This window comes from Myiozetetes cayanensis, unplaced genomic scaffold, assembly GCF_022539395.1.
Source record: "Myiozetetes cayanensis isolate MyiCay16 unplaced genomic scaffold, myiCay2020 scf10, whole genome shotgun sequence".
In the NCBI taxonomy this organism is placed as follows: Eukaryota; Metazoa; Chordata; class Aves; order Passeriformes; family Tyrannidae; genus Myiozetetes; species Myiozetetes cayanensis.
The window spans coordinates 14,488,674-14,508,025 of record NW_026086605.1 but is presented as its reverse complement, the minus strand read 5'-3'; the positions used below and the strand labels follow the sequence as shown (position 1 = coordinate 14,508,025).

Below are 19,352 nucleotides of genomic sequence, written 5' to 3'. Positions count from 1 at the left end.
TTGTGTCCGCTGCAGGCGGGGTCAGGGACCGATACCGAGAGCGGGACGGGCACAGCCAGGGCGGCCGCGGGGCGGGCGCGGTGTCGCCGTGCAGTGCCGCGCCGGGCCACTGGGGGCGCTGCGCGCGTGGGCGCGGCGGTCACGCGCGGCGGAGCAGGAAGCGGCGCGGGGCGGGTGGGGCTGCGCCGTCCCGGAGCCCCCGGAGCCCTCAGCGCCGCCGGACATGCGGTGCGTCCTGATCGCCAGCACCGCCGCCGAGCTGCTCTTCTACTGGGCCGATGGCGCCTTCCTCCGCCGGCTGCGCTCGCCCCACGCCGGGCAGGTGGGGCGGGACGGGGTGGTGCGGGTGCGGGGAAGGAGGTGCGGGGGTGCGGGGTGCGCGGTCTCGCGTGGGCGCTGACCGGGAGCGTGTGGCTCAGGGCCCGGCGCTGGAGGACAGTCTCAACACCCTCTTCGCCCCGCTCATCATCTCCTGCACGGCGCTGCTGGAGAAGCTCGCCGACACCTACACTTGCTTCGCCACCGAGGGCGGGCGGCACCTCCACGTCCTGCAGACGGTAGGACCGGCACCGGGGACTGGGGACCCCCGGCCGGCCCCCGCCTGACTCCGCTGCCGGTTGCAGTTCGGGGACTGCCTGTACATCGCAGTGAACGGCGACGGGACGCAGACTGAGGACGACCTGCGCCGGACGCTCTTCGTGCTGCGGCGCTTGGTGGAGGCTCACTGTGGCCTCGTCACGCTCGACTCACACCTCATCCGCAAGGAGTGAGTGGGCACGGCCACCGGCACGGGCTAGCATGCCGGCGTTCTGGGGTGGCTGCCACGCGGTGCCTTCGTGCAGCACCGAGGGGTGGGAGTGGGTGTCTCCAAACTGGGACCCTTGTTTTCAGCAGGACCCCCTACCCACTGGGCTGCAGCTGGGTTTTGGGCTGTCCGTCCCACACAGGGAGGTGACGGCTGCCTCTCACTTCACACTCTGTAACTGGTGCAGGTTGCGGCCAGCTGACTCAGAGCAGCGGGAGCGTGTATGGAGCCTGCTGCGGGGCCTTCTGGAGACCTACAGCCACCTGCGGGAGGAGGACCAGAGCTTTGCAGTGGAGGTACCAATGCCTCCGAAAGTCCCTCACTTATGGGGCATTCCAGGGGTGTGAGGCTGCATGGAGTCTCAGGGTGTGAGGAAAGGTTCTAGACTGGGGACTTTGGGGCAACTCCCTGGAGCAGTGGAAGCTCAGCTTGCCCCTGGGGCTGCGAGACTGGGTCTGGGGGAACTCAGCAGCCTTCTTCCCGCCTGCACCCCAGGCCGTGGAGCGGCTGATCCACCCTCAGCTGTGTGAGCAGTGCATTGAGTTCCTGGAACGGCAAGTGGTGCAGTACATCAACACCAGTCCTGAGCGTGGTGGGGATGAGGTGGGCCATGCCTTCCTTCTGGTGCACACCAAGCTGCTGGCCTTCTACTCCAGGTATGCCCAGCCCCACCGCCCTCCCCAAAGCAACCACTTGTCCTGCCGGCTGACCCTTCCCTTCTCTTGCAGCCGCAATGCCAGCTCCATCCGCCCGGCCGACCTGCTTGTCCTCATCCTCCTGGTGCAGGACCTGTACCCCAGCCAAAGTGCCGAGGAGGAGCTCAGCCCTCAGGTGGTCTAGAGAAGGATTGGAGTCCAGAGCAGGTCAGGGTGCTCCTGTAGGGGGATGCCTTGGCAGCCAGGGCTTAACTTTTTTCCCTCTTTTTGGAAGTCCATGGCAGGGGACATTCTCTCCGAGGGACCCAAGAGAAGTGAGAGCATCCCTGTGAGTGGTCCTGGCTCCCATGGAGCTGCAGAGAAGGACTCAGATGACCAGGTGAGGCCATGGGATCAGGAGCTGTAGGGTGGGATGCTGGAAGGGCTGCCTGCATTGCTCCCATTGCTGATACATCCGTTCCCACTAGCAGGACACGGATGATCAATCTGTGCCCGAGGTCTACTACACACCTGAGCCCTCCCCAGGCAGACACAGCACAGGTGAGTGCCCAGCTAGGCAGCAGCCCTGCCCCATGCCCCCCTGGGGCTGTGAAGGGGCCTGATGGGAAGGGTGACCTGCTGTTGTGTTTCCTGCAGCCAGTGAGAGCTGGTCAGAGGGCGCTGAGATGCTGAGCATTGGGGAGGCAGATGCTGCAGATGTCCAGGTGAGCACAGAGTCCTGCAGTGCCTCCCGGCTCCACACCTCGTCAGCCTGTCCTGGTGCTCTTTATGCTCTTTGCGGTCTCTGGTCCTCGGCACTCGTCTCTTGCTGTGCTGCAGCTGTGGGTGCCCTGCGTCCCCCATGTTGTGCCTAACTGTGACAGCTCTGACCGCCCTCTCTGGGGCATTGCTTACAGTCTGCCTGTCCAGAGCTGTCAGCAGAGAGGAATCAGGGCTGCCTCAGAGCAGTCCAGTGTCTCCCTCTGCTGCCTCTGGGCTTTCTGGGCTGCTTCTGTGATGGATCCCACAGCACTTCACACACTGCAAGTAAGCATTGGCCTCACTTTAAGGCATTTGCAACATTTGTCTTTGCAACAGGCTTCCATTCTGTCTGGTGCTCTTTCGGGGTTCCTGGGCACTTCTGTTGCTGCTGATCTTCTGTTGCATGGCCCCTTCAGCTCCTTCAGTTCTGTCATGCCTGGCTGCAGCTTTCAGGGCATTGCCGTGTCCCTGCAGAGCATCCCGGGTTGGTGCAGGCTGCCTCGTCCACAAGGGGGGCTGAGCATCTCCCCTTTCTTCCCAGATGGCAGAGGACTTGCTCCAGACCTTGGGGCCTCTGGTCCCTGAAGCTTCAAACCCCAGAAGGATCTTCCTGGATGCCAGCCTGCGGGAAGGTTACTGCCCCTTGCTGCCACACACCATGCACTGCCTGCCACTCTGGCCAGGCATCTCCCTCGTGCTACTGACGAAGGTGAGCTGCCTCTGAGGTGAGGGAGGCGATGTTGGACTGCGTCCTGCCTGACCCACATCTCCCTTCCCTGGCAGGGCCCCATGACCCAAGTGGCCGTCACCTTATACCAGTTGCTGGATGGGTTCTTGGTGCTGGAGAAGAAGCTGGAAGAGGGGCCAGAGGTGGGAGTCGCACGCTCCTACCCATTCCTGGCCGAGCTGCGGCAGCGCATGGACAAGTTTGTGAAGAAGCTGAGTGGACAGGACATCCAGGTGGGAGTGGAAACATGAGGACTGTGTCCTGCTGTCCCCACAGTCTGACACAGTCCTGTCTCTTTAGTTGCAGAACACCTGGTTGGACTTCAAGAACAAGATATTTTCCCGGAGTGAGCCTGGGAGCTCCTTGGAGTGAGTAGGGGGTGGCCAGGGAAAGTCTCCAAAGCAGGCAAGCACCTTTCCCAGGCTGGGGCCAGCACAGCTGTCCCTGCAGTGCTGGGGACCCGGTGTCCAAACTCTGTGTCTCCTGGCTCAGGCTGCTGCAGGCAGTGGGCAGCGTGAAGCGGCAGCTCTGCTCTGTGTACCGCCAGCTCTTCCTGACCTCTGCTGGCCACAGCCTGTCTCAGGGGCTGCGGGACCATGCTCAGAAGCTGATGAGGTGAGTGCATGGGGGTGGCCAGCATCACCAAGGGGCTACTCCACACCCAGCTGTGCTGGGACTTGGGGGTCCTGGACTCTCACCGTGCCTCTTCTCGGCAGGGAGAAGCTGCTGGACTGGCGGGACTTCCTTCTGGTGAAGAGCAGGCGCAATATCACCATGGTGTCATACCCATGTCTGCAGCAGGGACCACAGACCAGGGAGGGGGTGTACCCAAGGGGGTAGCAGATGTGGGAGAGGGACCCTGTCCCCCAGCACCAGGGTCAAGGGGAGGAGTGTTTTGGGTGAAGGCAGTTTCCTTGAGTCTCAGAGGCTGTCCTGGAAGGGCACCAAAGTTGTTGAACACCCTTAACCCACTCTCACATACCTAGAGGACTTTCCTGGCCTGGTGCACTTCATCTATGTGGACCGCACGGCTGGGCAGATGATGGCACCATCGCTCAGCATGACAGAGAAGTCCAGCTCAGAGCTGGGCAAGGGTCCCCTGGCCAACTTCATCAAGAGAAAGGTACTGCTCATGGGGCTAGGGGTGCCACGGGAACCACCAGAGGGGATGGTAATTGGAGGATTTTCTGCTCAGGCTTCAGGTGTCCCATGTCCCCCAGGTCTGGTCCTTGATCACATTGGCCCGGCGATACCTTCAGAAGGGCTACACGACGCTCATGCTGCAGGATGGCGACTACTGCTGCTCCTACTTCCTCTGGTTTGAGAATGAGCTGGTATGTGGAGCCAGGAAGGGGCTGAGCCCCTCTACCCCAGCGCCTTCTGGGGCAGGCAGAGGGGCTGTAGGCACAGCCAGCTCTGGCTCCTCGGCAGTCCCATCCCTCCTTCTGCCCTCTGCTGTCATTTCTCCCCAGGGCTACAAGCTGGAGGTGATAGAGGTACCAGTTCTGTCTGATGATTCTGCTCCCATTGGGATGCTGGCAGGGGACTACTACAGGTGAGCAGTCAGCAGCCCTGTGGTTTGGCACCAGGGCTCAAAGCTTAGCTGGTGTGGGGGTCTCTGTGAGTGACGTTGTCCTCACCAACATGTCACTGCAGGGTGATACTAGTGCTTTAGTGTCACTGGGGTTGCACCAGCCCACCTCCCCAGCCTGGTGCCGTGGTTCTTCTGTGTCTTTGCAAAGGACTTTCTAAAGGGAAGATGTCTAGAAAGGGGGTGGCTGTGTGCACTCTACCTGCCAAGGCCTCTGTCTTCTTCTCCCCAGGAAGTTGCTGCGTTATTATAGCAAGAACCACCAGGCAGAGGTAGTGAAGTGCTACGAGCTGCTGACCGTGCACCTGGGCATCATCCCCTCCGAGCTTGTGGTCCAGCAGGCCTGCGACTTGGCCCGGCGCCTCTGGGAGCCATCCCGCATCCCTCTGCTCTGAGCTGCCTCCAGCCACCTTGGGGATTAAAGCGGGTGTGGGTGTTCCGGGAGCCTGGCCTTCTTTCTGTGTCTGAGCTGTGCGCTGTGTCTGCAGGCAGTGACAGGCAGCCTTCCCATCCTTCAGCCTGGCAGGGCTGGCACTACCCCCTTCCCTGCTCTCCATGGGTTTTCACTGCCAGCCAGCAGCCTCTAGGGACAGGCAGAGAGTGGGGCTGAGAAGATGTTGGCACATCACCATCTTGCTGAAAAGGGCTTTTCCAGGGCAGGATTTGTAGTGTTAGCTTAGCATTGGTGCTTGGCTTTGGCTGGAGTTCAAAATAATGTAGCCAAACGTACAGGGAGGAATGGTCCTGCCCTCCTTCCCCCTCGCCCCCAAATGTGGGGTGTGGGGCCCTTAGAGGTTAGGCAGGCTCAGGGGAGGTGCATTCTGTCCTGTACCCCCTTCCCTGCACCCACACTCCCAGGCACCGATTAGCCCCAGCTCTGAGCTCCTCTGGGAACAGCAAGTAAATCTGAGGGAGCTTATGTGTGTCCCAGGCACGTCTGGGCTCAGTGCATGTCCAAACCTCGGGCACAGTCAGGAATGAGGCCAGCCACAAGGGCCTCAGGCAGCCACTGCCCCTTGTTCCCATGCTGCTCCCTGGAATTGGGGATGGCTCTTCAGAGAGCACTGGGCCGTGACAGGTCCTTTGCCCCATCCTGCTGGGCAGGAGTTTGCCTTGCTGAGCAGTAGTACTGGATTCAAAGCCAAGCTCTTCCCTAAGCTGCCCCTTGTTCTGCTGTCCCCACCTGCTTGGGGCTTGCCTGCTCAAGGTGGGGCAAACTCACTCTGACCTGCAGTGCTTGGCCCATCACCCCAGCCACGTGCCTCTGGATCATCCCTGGAACAGAACAGGGGCTGGGGGAGGGGAGGTTCTCAGGCCCCCGCCTGCCTGCCCAGCACCTTCCTGGAGTATAGTTTGGGGAGTACCCGGCACCCTGTTGAGCCCCAGACAGGATCTGACCCTGTTGCCTTCTCAGCACTGGGTCTGGTCTCCAGCCCTGCTGCAAGCCCCCAGCAAAACTGTGCCAGGGGCAGTGCCAGCAGCAGGGGCAGTGCTCGGCCTGTGCCCCTGTCCTGCCTAGCGTCCCCGCAAGCGCCGGCACACAGCGGCTGGCCCTGCCTCAAAGCATTCCCTGCTCGGGCCCCCCCATCTCCTCCCCGTGCCCGGAAGCCCTGGGAAAAGTTCCGCCAGGAAAGCAAAGTCCAGGCTGTGAGACTCAGGGCAGCCATGGCCAGGCACTGTGGGGCGATGGCAACCAGAATCCAGGCAAGACTGAGCAAGGTCTGCCCTCCCCGCTTGCTGCAGGACTGGCATCCGTCCCTGGGGCTGTCAGGAGCACGTTTGGCCCACACCGGGGCTGCAGAGAGGCTGCAGCGGGAGTACGACGCGGTGGTGATCGGGGCAGGTAACGGAGCGAGGGAGCAAGCGTCGAGCTGGGGGGAGCAAGCGGGGTCTCCCACTTTCCCTTCCCCCGCAGCAGGTGGCAGGGGAGAGGCCAGGTGGGGACCACAGCAGTGCTGGACACTTTGCAAACCCTCAGAATATTTCTCATGCCAGGGACAATGCAGGGGTCTGGCACAGCGGGGCACACATTGCAGCCCCCCAGCATGCAGGGCACAAATAGAGCATCTGCCTTAAGCACTTCTGTCCTCCTCCCCTGCACCTTTAGGGCCAGGGCTGCAGGGCAGTGGAGGATGTCCCTTGTCACACGTATCCCTGTGTCCAGAGCCCATAATTTGGGTGGCTGTGGCTCCCCCATGCCTCAGGCATGGTAGAGTGCCCTGTCCTGTGGGACTGTGCCAACACTGGACTCTGCTCACCTCCCTCTCTCCTTGCAGGGCACAACGGGCTGGTGGCAGTAAGTACCAAGAATGGCATGCTGCCTCTCCTCGGGGAACAGCCAGGGACTGGGAGGGGTCTACACAGTGGTCAAGGGAGGGCTCTGGTGGCAGTGCTCACGGGGATGGGGGCTCCCACAGGGCCCTCCCTGGTGAGGGGGAGCACCATGCTGCCAAGGACACATCCCAGCTGGAGGGATGGGCAGTGTGATGCCATGCTCCCCACAGGCTGCCTACCTGCAGCAGGCAGGGGTGCGCACAGCTGTGCTGGAGAAGCGCCACGTGCTGGGCGGTGCGGCTGTCACGGAGGAGATCGTGCCAGGTACCCCTGCATGCCCCTTGTCACCCTGGCCCTGGCCAGGCCTGGGTGTGGCCACCCTCCTCTACCCCACATCTTCCAGGGTTCAAGTTCTCCCGGGCATCGTACCTGCTCAGCCTGCTGCGGCCACAAATCTATGCCGAGCTGGAGCTGGAGGTATTGGCATCCACTCCTTACTGGTCTGCCAGCACCTCCCAGCATGCAGGCAGAGTGCCCCTGCTGCAAGACTATCTCTGCAGGGTGGGTTCTGTAGCGGGGACATCTCTCTCTTGTAGCGGTATGGTCTGAGGGTGCTCCCAAGAGACCCCTACTCCTTCACCCCACTGCTGGAGGACAGGAGCCCTCCTCGCTCCCTCCTGCTGGGGCACAACATGGCCCAGAATCAACAGCAGATTGCTCAATTCTCACAGAAGGATGCCCAGGTACTGCAGGGGCATGCACCTGGCGCAGCAAAGCCGTTGAGGTGCTGCCCTGTCCCTAAAGCAGCAAGGTTTCTCCTGGGTGTAATATCCATTGCACCTACCATGGTGCAGTCCTTGTTGTTCCCTCTCTGACCCCTTTCAGGCTTACCCTGAGTATGAGGCGTTCATGGGGTGCATGGTGTCAGCCCTTGACCCACTGCTGGATGCTCCTCCAGTGGATACTGCTGCCCTGGGGAAGGGGTCCCTGCTCCAGCAACTCAGGAACCTGCGAGCCCTGCGGCCCCTGCTGCAGGCAGGTACATCTGGGGTGCCGGGGAACCTCAATGGCAAGGGGTATTTGGCAGCACTTGGGTTTGGGCAATGCTGAGCCTCCTCAGGAGCTCCAACTGGGCTGGCAGGCTCTGGTAGGCTTGCCCACCTTGGTCCCCCTGCCTGTTTCCCAAACCCAGCTGGGCACCAGCAGCCAGCCCTGGTACAGCAATGCAGCTCTCACACCACCTCTCCCCCCCAGGGCTGGCGCTGGGGCAGCAGCTGCCCCGCTATTACGAGGTGCTCACAGCCCCCATCTCCAAGGTGTGTGCCAGCCACAGTGGTGTGGAGCCACCCACTACCACAAGTCCTGCCTGCAAGGGTGTTGTGGCAGCTCCACACCCCAAGCCTAGCATGCTTTCTTTCTCCTGGGCCAGATCCTGGATCAGTGGTTTGAGTCAGAGCCCCTGAAGGCAACTCTGGCTACAGACGCGGTGATTGGAGCCATGGCTAGCCCTCACACCCCCGGCAGTGGGTGAGGGTCCTCTCCCCTTGGGGCTCATGGCTGCACTGTCCCCCCATGCCATGCTCTGTGCTTGGCTCTGCTGCACCCCAGTACCCAATGCCCTGACTCCCTGCCTCTCCCTCCCACTGCCTGTTCCACCTTGCCAGGGTGCCTCAGGGGGTGGAACTGGGCAAGGGGCCATCCCTTCCATAGGCCTCTCCTGGGTGGCCCTCACCTATCCCTTTGCTGTTTGGACACCTCTAATCCTGGGTCAGGTTGAGTCCTGGCTGGTGGGTGCTCCCTGTAACTGAGTTGGCATCCTATGATCTGGCATGGTCCCATCTGTGGGGGCTGTGGCACCGTCCTCACTCTGCCCATGCCGGGGACAGACCCACCCCCTCATCCGGCAGCTAACCTGGGGTCCTGCTACCACAGGTACGTGCTGTTGCACCATGTCATGGGTGAGCTAGAGGGACGGCGGGGAGCCTGGGGCTACGTGGCAGGTGGGATGGGAGCCCTGTCCCAAGCCATTGCCTGTGCAGCAACAGCCCGGGGAGCCCACATTTTTGCTGAGAAGGTATGGGGTGCTGGGTAGAGGGGACTGCCTTGCCATCCCTGCAGGAAGCAGGGATGCTCTTGTTGAAGTCTTGTTCCCTCTGCCTGCCCAGGCAGTGTGCCATGTGCTGCTGGGCAGGGACGGGCGGGCGCAGGGTGTTGCGCTGCAGGATGGGACAGAGGTGAGGAGCAAACTGGTGCTGTCCAACGCCTCCCCCCAAATCACTTTCCTGGAACTCACTCCTCAGGTATGGGGTGCATGGGGTTGTTGGGGCTTGGCATGTTAGCATCGCCCCATCCACACTTGCCCCTCACAGTCAATCTCTGCGCTGGCATATCCCACCCTAGGAGCAGCTGCCAAAGGATTTTGTCCAGCGAATCCGGCAGGTTGACACACGCTCCCCCGTCACCAAGATCAATGGTAGGTACTTTCAAGGACACTTCTGCTGCTATTCCTGCTGGAGGAACACCAGTGCCAGGCTCAGCAAGAAGCTGTACCCTGCTTCTCCCATCTTCCCATCCCATGCCCAGTGGCAGTGGATCGGCTGCCCAGCTTCCTGGCTGCCCCCAATGCCCGTGACGGCCAGCCCCTGCCCCACCACCAGTGCTCCATACATCTCAACTGCGAGAACACCCACCTCCTGCATCAGGCATTCACCGAGGCTACCCACGGACACCCCTCCAACAGGTAGGAGCCTGCACTAGCACACCTCGGTGCCCCAGGGGAAGGGACAGGACAGTTACGGCAGGTGGTGCTGGGGAAAGAGGTGTGGGGTGGCTGGGTCCCTCTCTGCCTGCCCTGCTGGTGTACTGCTCTCCCAGGCCCATGATCGAGCTCTGCATCCCATCAGCGCTGGACCCAGGACTGGCCCCACAGGGCTGCCACGTTGTGTCCCTCTTCACCCAGTACACCCCATCCATGCTGGCAGATGGTCAGTCCTGGGATGAACAGGCCAGAAATGCATATGCAGACAGGGGTAGGTAATGCACACACACACCACGGTAACACCAGGAGCACTGGTCCCTGCCCATGGGCAGAGTTACCCTGGAACTGTGTATGGGCTTACTCCCACATCCCTCCAAGCTGCCCACGAGCTCCTTCATCTTTCTCTAGTGTTTGACTGCATTGAAGACTATGCCCCAGGGTTCAAGGCATCCGTCATTGGCAGGGACATCCTGACACCACCAGACCTGGAGAGGATCTTCGGGCTGCCCGGTGGGGTGGGTACCATGCGTGTCACCTCTGAGCATCACTACAGTGCCAGTGCTGGTGGGCACACAGTCCTGGGCCAGGCACAGCCAGCTCACGTAGAGCTCTGTTGGCAGAACATCTTCCACGGAGGGATGTCTCTGGACCAGCTGTACTTTGCCCGGCCAGCACCATCTTACTCTGGCTACCGATCCCCAATTCCTGGCTTGTACCTGTGCGGAAGTGGAGCCCACCCTGGTGAGCAGAGCTGGGAACCAGGACCCTTCTGGGGGGCTGCAGAAGGAAGGCAGGGGCATGTGGAAGAGGTGCACTACCACTCCCCATTTCTGCTTTCTTGCAGGAGGAGGAGTGATGGGAGCAGCAGGACGCAATGCTGCCCAGGTGGCCCTCAAGGACTTCAGGCACCTCTGATGACCGTGGTGACACTGACTTCACCAACACAGGCTTGTGGCAGCAGCAAGCCTTGGTGATCCCATGCAGACTCTTGTCCATCTCCAAGTTGCTTCCCAGGCACCTCAGGGCAGCATCCCCAGAGAGATGGAGGGTGCAGTCTGGCAGGGTCCCTTGTGCTCTCAGTTGCTACTATCATCTTGAACAGGTAGCTGCTCCCAGCCTACCACAACCCAGCTTTGCTGCAGTGACTCATGTGCACTGTGTGACCCTGGTAAGCCTCACTGAGCCCCTGCCCGTGACCATGGAAATAAACCCTGGCCCAGGCTCTGTCATGAGCACTCTTGCTGTGGTTTTTGAGCAATTCACGCAGCTCCCACCATGCCAACATGAGGGACTGCCCTGTTGCTGATGCTGAAGCCTCAGTAGAGGTGTCAGAGGGGATAGGCACGTTTCAGAGCAGTGAACAAGGACAAAAAGCTCCTCACCCTCTCCTCTGCTCATTGATGCAGGCTCAGATGCATGCAGGGCTTCCTGAGGTGCTTAGAACAAGCAGGCAGCCAGGGAGCTGCCAGGGAGCTGCCTGGGACCTGCTTTGGTACCTGGAAGCCCCAGCTGTCCTCTGTCCCCCAGCTCTTGGTGGGTATGTGTACAGCAGACACGTGCCCAGCAGCTCAGAAACCACAGGAGCCAGGAGTGGCTGCTACCCCTTTGTGCCCTATACTTCCTCCTGTTCCCGCTGGGTGCTGCCTGCACATGTTCTGGCTTTGTCCCTCCATCACCAGGGCAGATGCTCCGTGCTGGCCAGCCCTCAGCCACAGCAGGCCCGGGAGCCGCTGGCTGCAGATTACAGAGCTCACATCCTCTCCCTGCCCTCCTCTTCCTCCTCCGGACAATGCTCCCGATTCAGCCGCCCACCTCGCCTCCCGCCGGGCCCTAAATACGGTGCTGACAGGCTGAGCTGCTGCACCTGAGCTGGCTGAATCAATATTGACTGGCCAGGAATAGTCCCGCAGCCCTCTGAGAATAGCCCCGCACGCCCGCCCGCTGCCCACAGCTTCCCGCGCACGGGGCTGCCCTGCTGCCGGCTGCCTATTTTTAGCTGCTGCCGCTGCTGGCTGCCCGGGACTGCAGGTGCTGGCACCCAGTGAGCCCCGAGGGAGATGAGGGGCTCACTGGGTGACACCTCAAGGCAAAGAGGGATGCCTTCATCCTGCTACAGTCACAATGAGCAGCAGCACACGGAGCCCCCACTGCTGCGGGGTAAGGCTGGCAGGTCCCAGGTGTGGGAGAGCCCACCAGCCCCCTCCCTGCCCTCTTCTTTCTTTCCCCAGGAGCAGAGACAGAGCTGGGAGCCGTACCCAGCACCCGCCTGCCCTGGACCCCTGCCAGCATCTTCCAGGTGGGGAGGCCGGGGGGACTTCTGGCCTCACACTTCAGCCCCTGAGCTCCAAAACGTTGAGACACGAGTGAGTCACGGGCTTCAGTGCTGGCTGCAACCCTGCCCTTCCCCAGGGCTTTCCGTGGCCCCCATGCTGGGGCTGGCCAGGGACCCCTATCGCAGGAGTGGCTTCAGCACATGTCCTGAGCCCGGCCGAGGCAGAGGGCTGGGATGAGGGTCTCCTGCGAGGGGTCCTGGCGCCCCTGCACACCCAGAGGTGCTGGAGGCTCTTGCGAGACGTGGCGATGAGCTCACGGACTATTCCCGGCCGTGTTGATCCTGGCTCCTCCCGGCAGGATCCAGCTGCTTTGACTCCAAACAAACAGCCCGGTGGCCACCGGCACATTCCTGGCCGGTCCCTGGGCACAGCCAGGGCACAGGGTTTCCTGTTTATCCCCATCCCACGGCGGGGCACGGCGGGCGTGTGGGCAGCGGGGTGCCCCGGGGACTGGCGGCACCCCAAGCCGGAGGTTGCTCCCGGGTCGGGAGGGGGGCATCCCCAGTCTCCACGTACCACGGAGAAAGGCTATGCCTGAGGACCTTCACATTCAGGAATGGCCCAGGTGATGCCCCGAGCCCAGGGAGAACCGTACTCCGGACTTCCAAAGCCATCCCACAGCCTTCCGTGGTCTCTGTGCCCCCCAAGTCCTGGACCCATTGCAGCACCCCAGGGATCCCATGCCTGCATGCCCATTTGAGCCACTGCGTAGGTTGGAAGGGGCAGGGGTGTCCTTTTGGGGTGTCCCTAGCGTGACAGTTTGTCACTTCCACAAAGCCCATGCTCTGCCTGGCTGGGGGAGAGACCCATGGGTGGAGCATCCTTGACTGGGGGCATTGGGTTCAGGCCGGGAGTAGGTCCAGGCTCACGGCAGGTAGGGGTAGCCGGGAGTCCTCAGCCCCCCCAGGCTACGGGGACGACAGGATTTGGGGCGGGGACATGTTTGCCCCAGTGTGGCAATGTACGGCCGGGGGAGGGCAGGGAGTAGGGCTGGGCTCCAGGCCCGAGGCGGGAGGGCGGAGGCCCCCCCCCGGGGCGGCCCACCCCGCTGCGACATAAAAGCGGCTGCAGGCGGTGCTCGGCGGGAGTCAAGAGCCGCGGGAGTCAGCAGTCACGTCCCATCGCCATCGCCTGCTCCGTATTCCCGCACCGCCATCCCTTGCCAGGGTGAGTGCCGGGTATAGCCCCGGCGGGGGGAGATCTGGGCACCTGGAGGGGGTCAGCAACCCCACTAGTGCTCTGAGTGGGGATGCGGGGGAAGAGATGGGATGACGGAGACAGAGCTGTGTACAGGATGGGGAGGGGAGGGACCCTGGTGTTCGGTAGAGGATCGAAGCAGGGGATAAGGGGGGGCTCTGTGGGACCCCCACCAATGTCTCGAAGCACGGGGCAGGCAGGAAGCAACAAGAACACAGGGCAATGTTCGTGAGGCTGCCCATGGCTGTCAGTTCCTGGGAGGGCTGAGCCCCGAGGTGGGTTTTCTGTGAGTATGGCAGGATCCAGCACCTGCGTCCCCCACAGCACAGGGACAGAGATGTCATCACTGTGCAAGGGGGCATGATATGCCTACACCATTGCCCAGTTCCTGGGGCACAGGGAGCACCCCCACCGTGCCATGATCCCCAAGGGCTCATTGGCAGGCTGTCCTCAGGCATCCCACCTGCAGAACCGCGATGGTGATGCCAACTGGCACAAGTCCCATCCTTCTGGTGCTGCTGCTGTGCTGGGTGGCCCCCAGCGGGCAGGACGTGGCCCCAGTGCAGCTGCGGCTGGGGGGACCACGGGGGCCAGCGGGAGAGGGTCGGCTGGAGGTGCTGTACCAGGGACGCTGGGGCACCGTCTGCGACGACGGCTTCGACTTCCACGCGGCCACCGTCGCCTGCAGGCAGCTGGGTTACACCGCAGCCATCACCTGGACCCATAGTGCCACCTACGGCCAAGGGGAAGGTAAGGGGCAGGTGGGGAGTAGAAGGGTGGGGGGTCCTGGGGAGGGCAGTGGGGAGGGGGAGCCTGCCCTGGCGACTGTAGGTGCAGGCAGCCAGTGGGATGCGCTATGGTGCCCATGGTGCTGTGTTCCCCAGGCCCCATCTGGCTGGACAACGTGCGGTGTGGGGGCAATGAAGGCTCCCTGGCAGAGTGTGTCCACAATGGCTGGGGCATCAGTGACTGCCACCATGGCGAGGATGCTGGTGTGGTGTGCTCGGGACAGCGACTGCCTGGCAGCTCCCCCCAGGCCACCTCTGGTCACCTGGGAGAGGTAAGTGGGGGGTCATGGAGTTCCCCTGTTCCCAGCAGAGTACACCGGGGGGACTGCAGCTGGTCCCTCTAACCCTTTCCCTTGTCCCCATCCTGAACACTCTGCCCTCGATGCTGGAGTCCCATGCCCACCCCTGTGCCCACTGCGGCAGGTACCGGGGCTGAGCCTGGAGGAGGTGCGGCTCAAGCCCATCCTGGCACGAGCCAAGCTGAGCATGCCAGTAACGGAGGGTGCTGTGGAGGTGAAGCACAACGGGCACTGGAGGCAGGTGTGCGATGCCAACTGGACCAGGAACAACAGCCGCGTGGTGTGCGGAATGCTGGGCTTCCCCCGCGAGAAGCAGATCAACACCAGCTTCTACCGGTAGGGATGTGGGAAACATGCATTGCACCAGCGCATGTGGGGCATGTGCCCGGCTGGGCACACTGTGGGGACAAGAGACTGGAGGGGGTGTCAGGGAAGGGCTAAACATATGGGTTGGTGGGCAATGTGCCTGGCCATGCCTAGGTCCCCTTCTTGTAGCCTTGAAAAGGGGCAGAGCTGGGCTCAGCAGCATCCAGAGGACTGTGGGGATGGTCACCAGCTATGGCTGTCAAAGCGTGGGAGAAAGGAGAGGAAAGGCAAGCATCTCTCAATCCCTCCACCCCTGTCTCAGACTGGGACTATAAATACAGCCCATAATGAGCCCCTACCAATGCCAGGAGTCACACAGTCCTGCTGGGACACATGGTACAGCCAGGCTTGGCATGGTAATTACCAGTGTGAGACAACCTGACATGCCGTGGGAAGACCCCTCGGCTCCAGCTCCTGCTGGGGAGGGCAGGAGTGATGGGGTGGGGGGTTTCAGTTATGCACTGTCAACATGACACCCCCCCAACCTTCTGGCTCTGTGCACCCACAGAAAGCTCTGGAATAGGAAGCTGAAGGACTCCAACTCCAGGTAAGGCTCAGCCCTGGGCAAGGCAGGCAGGGCACCTTGGGTGGGCACCCAGTATGGATGTTGGGTGGGGATGAGTCTCTGGCATCCAAGTTAACACTGGCTCTGCTCCTCTCCCTCGCCAGCCTGAAGACTCTCATCCAGAAGAACAGCTTCTGGGTCCATAGAGTGCAGTGTCAGGGCTCAGAGCCCCACCTGGCCCGCTGCCCTATACATGTGGCCCCACCAGCCCCCCGCCAGCACGCCTGCCCCCATGGCATGCATGCCATTGTCAGCTGTCTCCCTGGCCCTGCCTTCCAGAAGGGCACAGGCAAGGGCAAGAGCAAGAGCAAGAGCAAGGCCTCCCCAGGAAAGGTGAGCCCTGGCAGAGCCCCACACCTCATCCCACTGATGGAGGGTCCCAGAGCTGAGCAGCACACCCAGCCACTCCATTTGCACTTGTGCAGGTGGGTGGCCGTGTCCTGGGGGTGCTGACCAGCTGCTCCCCATGCCCAGGTGCTCCCGGTGCGGCTGCGAGCAGGCACCCATCCTGGCGAGGGCCGGGTGGAGGTGCTACGCCACGGGGAGTGGGGCACCGTGTGTGACAAGCAGTGGGACCTCACTGCAGCCAGTGTGGTGTGCCGGCAGCTGGGCTACGGGACAGCGAAGCAGGCCCTGGTGGGAGCCCAGATGGGACAAGGTGAGGCAAGTGGCACAGCAGGGACTTGGGGCACTAGTGGACTTGGAGGGGTATGATGGGGGATGCCCATAGGGATATAGGGAATGCCCAGACCAGGGGAAGGAGGGTGGGGGTCCCGCTCCAGGATGGTCATGGAGCAGCGAGCACTGACCCTTCCTCTGCTGTAGGTCTGGGGCCCATCCATATGAGCAATGTACAATGCACTGGCCATGAGCGCACCCTGGGTGAGTGCCGCTTCCAGGATGCTGAGCGGAGCGGGTGTCAGCATGAGGCTGATGCTGCTGTTCGCTGCCACATGCCCCACATGGATTTCAAGAGCCAGGTGAGCCCCTGTCTCTTCCCCAGAGCCAAAGCTCCACTGCACAACCCCTGCTTTCCAAGTTCTGTGCCTGGTGTGGATGCTCAGAGCAGCCCAGGGGTGACCCAGGGGATGGGGGGCCACAGAGCAACACCCCAGTGGGGTTCTGCAGGATGAGCTGGTGGCAAAGTGGGGAGAAAAGGAGGAAGAAGATGAGGGAGATGTTCAGCTGGAGATGTTAGGCTGCCTATCCCATTGCAGTGCTGAGAGGTGGGGCTGGAGTCTGCACCACATTCCAGCTCAGCCCCTCTCTGCTGGCAGGTACGTCTGGCCGGGGGTCGCAACCCTGAGGAAGGTGTGGTGGAGGTGCTGGTGCCGGTGCAGGGACGGCTGCAGTGGGGTGCAGTGTGCGGTGCACAGTGGGGGCTGAACGAGGCCATGGTGGTCTGCAGGCAGCTGGGGCTGGGCTTTGCCAGCCATGCCCTCCAGGTGAGTGGGTTGTCATCCTGGGGCCAGGACTGCCAGGGGTGCTGCAGGATGGGTAGTGTGGTCATAGGGTGGTTGGGCCTCTGGAATGGGACAGCTCGGGTGAAAAGCCCTGGTGGGAGGTTTAGGGCAGGGAGGGAGGCAGGTGGGTTCTGGCAGGGAGTGGGAGGACTGGTCCAAGCACTGTTCTCTTCCTCTGCTCAGGAGACGTGGTACTGGGCAGGCAGCCCCGATGCCACCCGGGTTGTGATGAGCGGGGTGCACTGTGCCGGCACCGAGCTGGCCCTCCAGCAGTGCCAGCGCCATGGCCCTGTCCACTGCCCCAGTGGTGGGGGACGCTTCTCAGCAGGAGTCACCTGCACTGCCCGTGAGTAGCAGGAGCCCATGGGGTACTGCTGGGAGGAGCACCCCCATTCTCCTAGAGAGTAGGGGGAGCTATACAGGGTGGGGATCATCTTCTCAATCCCTGCTGATCCCCTTCATACCAGATGCCCCTGACCTGGTGATGAATGCCCAGCTGGTGCAGGAGACAGCCTACCTGGAGGATCGACCCCTGGGGCTGCTGTATTGTGCCCATGAGGAGCGCTGCCTCTCCCGCTCTGCCGACCAAATGCAGTGGCCCTATGGCCACCGCCGCCTCCTCCGCTTCTCCTCCCAGATCCACAATCTGGGAAGAGCTGATTTCCGACCCAGGATGGGGCGGCACGCCTGGACCTGGCACCAGTGTCACCGGTGAGTAGCCCATGGGCAGAGGCTGGCAAGGACCTGCACCCTTCCAGGGCCAGGCAGGGCATGGTCCCGAGAGACTGTCTCACCCGGGATAGTTAACAGTGTCCACGTCAACACTGTCATTATGGCTTTATTTGGCTTCAAGGTTGTAATTTGCTGAGTCCCTGGGTGCTGCCTGCTCCCGGCAGGGCAGCTGGGCCGCCCACATGCTCCCTGGCCAGGCACCAGCCCTGTACTCAGTCCTTGTCCCACAGGCACTTCCACAGCATCGAGGTCTTTACTCATTATGACCTGCTAACTCTCAACGGTTCCAAGGTGGCGGAGGGGCACAAGGCCAGCTTTTGCCTGGAGGACACCAACTGCCCCGAGGGTAGGTGCTGTCTGCAGAGCTGACAGCAGCCCCTCATTCTGCTGCTTGAAGAGGGCTCTGTCTGTGCCCTCCCTCACCTCCTATCATCCTGCAGGGCTGCAGCGACGCTTCGCCTGTGCCAACTTTGGGGAGCAGGGGGTGAGTGTGGGGTGCTGGGACACCTACCGCCATGATATCGACTGCCAGTGGATTGACATCACCGATGTGCCACCGGGCAGCTACACCTTCCAGGTATGGGAATGGAGGGTCAGGGGGGGCACCAAGCCACTGGAGCTCAGGGCTGGGGACTGCCCTACCTGAGTGCCACCAGCACCCCGTCACCCTGCACATCGGAGTGCAGCTCTGCACCCTTCTGTGAATGTGCCACAGCCCTGCCTGGCCAGGGCATGGCAGAGGTGCCCCCAGCCCTGCCTCTTGCCCTCTCAGGTGGTTGTGAACCCCAAGCACGAAGTGGCTGAATCAGACTTCTCCAACAACGTGATGCGGTGCCAGTGCAAGTATGACGGGCAGCGTGTCTGGATGCACAGCTGCCACACGAGTAAGGAGAAAGAGGAGCATAGAGGGCATGACAGGCAGGGTGGGAGAAGTGACAGGGCTGGGGGTGCCGCAGGTTCCTTGTTCCTCCCCTATCACCATCCATGTCGCTTTCTCCAGGTGATGCCTATGGTGCTGATGTGGTGAGCGACCTGGAGAGACGGGAACGCCTGGCCAGCAACCTCGTGTGACCCCTTGGCATCGGCATGGTCCCAGCAGTGCTGTGGGACAGTCCAACTCCCACGCCCCAGCAGCACCGGACTGAGCTCAGGGACTTGCAGACTTTTGTATTTATTGATGCTGCTGCAGAGGATGGAGATGAGCACTGGGGCCGGTGGGGAGTGCCATGGGGTGTCCAGTCCCATGCTGCCAGCGGGACTTGCAAGAGTGGCCCTGGTACCGCAGCAGCTCTCACCTCCATGGCTTCAGTGCCCCCAGGACAACTACCTCAGCCTGCCTGCCCAACCTTCCTTGCTCCAGCAGACTCAGGACAGTCACTGGCCACCCGTACACCAGTCCTGTCCTCAATAAAGGTGCTGTGAGATGGGAGAGGGTGTACTACTTTATCAACCCCATCATTTCCTGCTCTCTCCACTGCGCTCTTTCCCGTGAGGACCATGGAGGCAGTCCCCAGCTGAGAACAACTCTGGTCTCTACAATGGGTCCCTAGCCAGGCAGTATCTCCCCTGTGCCATCCAGGGCCACCAGCCCCTGGCTGTCTGCATGTGGTTGGCATCAAGCAGCTCTGGCTTACCACCAGCGGTCCCCGCCATCCAGGGCACCCTGGCCCTGAACTGGCTGTAACCCTGTGCATGCAAAGGACCCCAGCCAGCTCTGTGGCAGCACGGGCCAGAAGCCCGCCCACCAGCCGCAGTATCTGCAGCCACCATGGGCTTTCCCAGACTGTCCTGGCAGCTTCCCAGCAATGGGAGCAGTGGTGAGGCCACTCTGCCTCCCAAAGCTGTTGTTCCTGGGCACAGGGTGGGAAAAGGGCACATCATGCCCTTTCTTTCTGTGTTTCTTTCCCATGTGGTTTCTCTCCTTTTTTTTTTTTTTTTTTATAATAGCAGAAAAGAGGGAATGTCACCAGCCCACTCTGTACTACCTGTTCCCCAGCGAGCCAGCCACTGGGTAATGCCACCCCTCTGCTTGCACACCTCTGCCCATCCCCAACTCA

At 61.9% G+C, this 19,352-nt stretch overlaps 3 protein-coding genes across 11 annotated transcripts; all 3 read left to right on the top strand.

Annotated features, from left to right (window-relative positions):
- The first annotated feature begins 158 nt into the window (after positions 1-158).
- On the top strand, positions 159-6,281 carry HPS1 (HPS1 biogenesis of lysosomal organelles complex 3 subunit 1). 6 transcript variants are annotated; one of them, XM_050305407.1, is made up of 19 exons: positions 159-322; positions 420-557; positions 624-766; positions 993-1,101; positions 1,301-1,461; positions 1,534-1,636; positions 1,736-1,840; positions 1,929-2,001; positions 2,098-2,165; positions 2,744-2,911; positions 2,986-3,162; positions 3,230-3,297; positions 3,422-3,544; positions 3,646-3,716; positions 3,913-4,052; positions 4,150-4,263; positions 4,402-4,484; positions 4,753-4,949; positions 6,264-6,281. In XM_050305407.1, exons 1-18 carry the CDS (start codon positions 224-226, stop codon positions 4,913-4,915), a joined length of 2,106 nt encoding a protein of 701 aa, XP_050161364.1. In that variant the 5' UTR covers positions 159-223; the 3' UTR covers positions 4,916-4,949; positions 6,264-6,281. The 6 variants fall into 6 exon arrangements, 5 of the variants coding, with proteins under 5 accessions (XP_050161364.1, XP_050161365.1, XP_050161363.1 ...); XR_007627430.1 differs by lacking the exon at positions 6,264-6,281 and having other exon boundaries at positions 4,125-4,263; positions 4,753-4,811; XM_050305408.1 differs by lacking the exon at positions 6,264-6,281 and having other exon boundaries at positions 1,932-2,001; positions 4,753-4,964.
- Positions 5,099-10,784, top strand: PYROXD2 (pyridine nucleotide-disulphide oxidoreductase domain 2). Of its 4 annotated transcripts, XM_050305414.1 has the most exons (16): positions 5,099-6,363; positions 6,797-6,816; positions 7,025-7,118; positions 7,198-7,271; positions 7,391-7,537; positions 7,680-7,833; positions 8,049-8,110; positions 8,224-8,321; positions 8,727-8,868; positions 8,960-9,094; positions 9,195-9,267; positions 9,378-9,534; positions 9,669-9,823; positions 9,961-10,067; positions 10,173-10,293; positions 10,397-10,784. In XM_050305414.1, exons 1-16 carry the CDS (start codon positions 6,186-6,188, stop codon positions 10,465-10,467), a joined length of 1,788 nt encoding a protein of 595 aa, XP_050161371.1. In that variant the 5' UTR covers positions 5,099-6,185; the 3' UTR covers positions 10,468-10,784. The 4 variants fall into 4 exon arrangements, 3 of the variants coding, with proteins under 3 accessions (XP_050161371.1, XP_050161370.1, XP_050161369.1); XM_050305413.1 differs by lacking the exon at positions 8,049-8,110 and having other exon boundaries at positions 7,025-7,271; positions 7,649-7,833; XM_050305412.1 differs by lacking the exon at positions 8,049-8,110 and having other exon boundaries at positions 6,797-7,118; positions 7,649-7,833.
- A 2,205-nt stretch (positions 10,785-12,989) lies between these two features.
- LOXL4 (lysyl oxidase like 4) lies at positions 12,990-18,702 on the top strand. Its single transcript, XM_050305405.1, has 15 exons — positions 12,990-13,052; positions 13,537-13,832; positions 13,967-14,142; positions 14,294-14,505; positions 15,044-15,082; positions 15,205-15,433; positions 15,575-15,758; positions 15,926-16,080; positions 16,378-16,545; positions 16,747-16,909; positions 17,031-17,274; positions 17,526-17,641; positions 17,736-17,872; positions 18,068-18,179; positions 18,296-18,702. The coding sequence occupies exons 2-15, from the start codon at positions 13,559-13,561 to the stop codon at positions 18,364-18,366; spliced, it is 2,280 nt and encodes a 759-aa protein (XP_050161362.1). The 5' UTR covers positions 12,990-13,052; positions 13,537-13,558; the 3' UTR covers positions 18,367-18,702.
- The last annotated feature ends 650 nt before the right edge of the window (positions 18,703-19,352 follow it).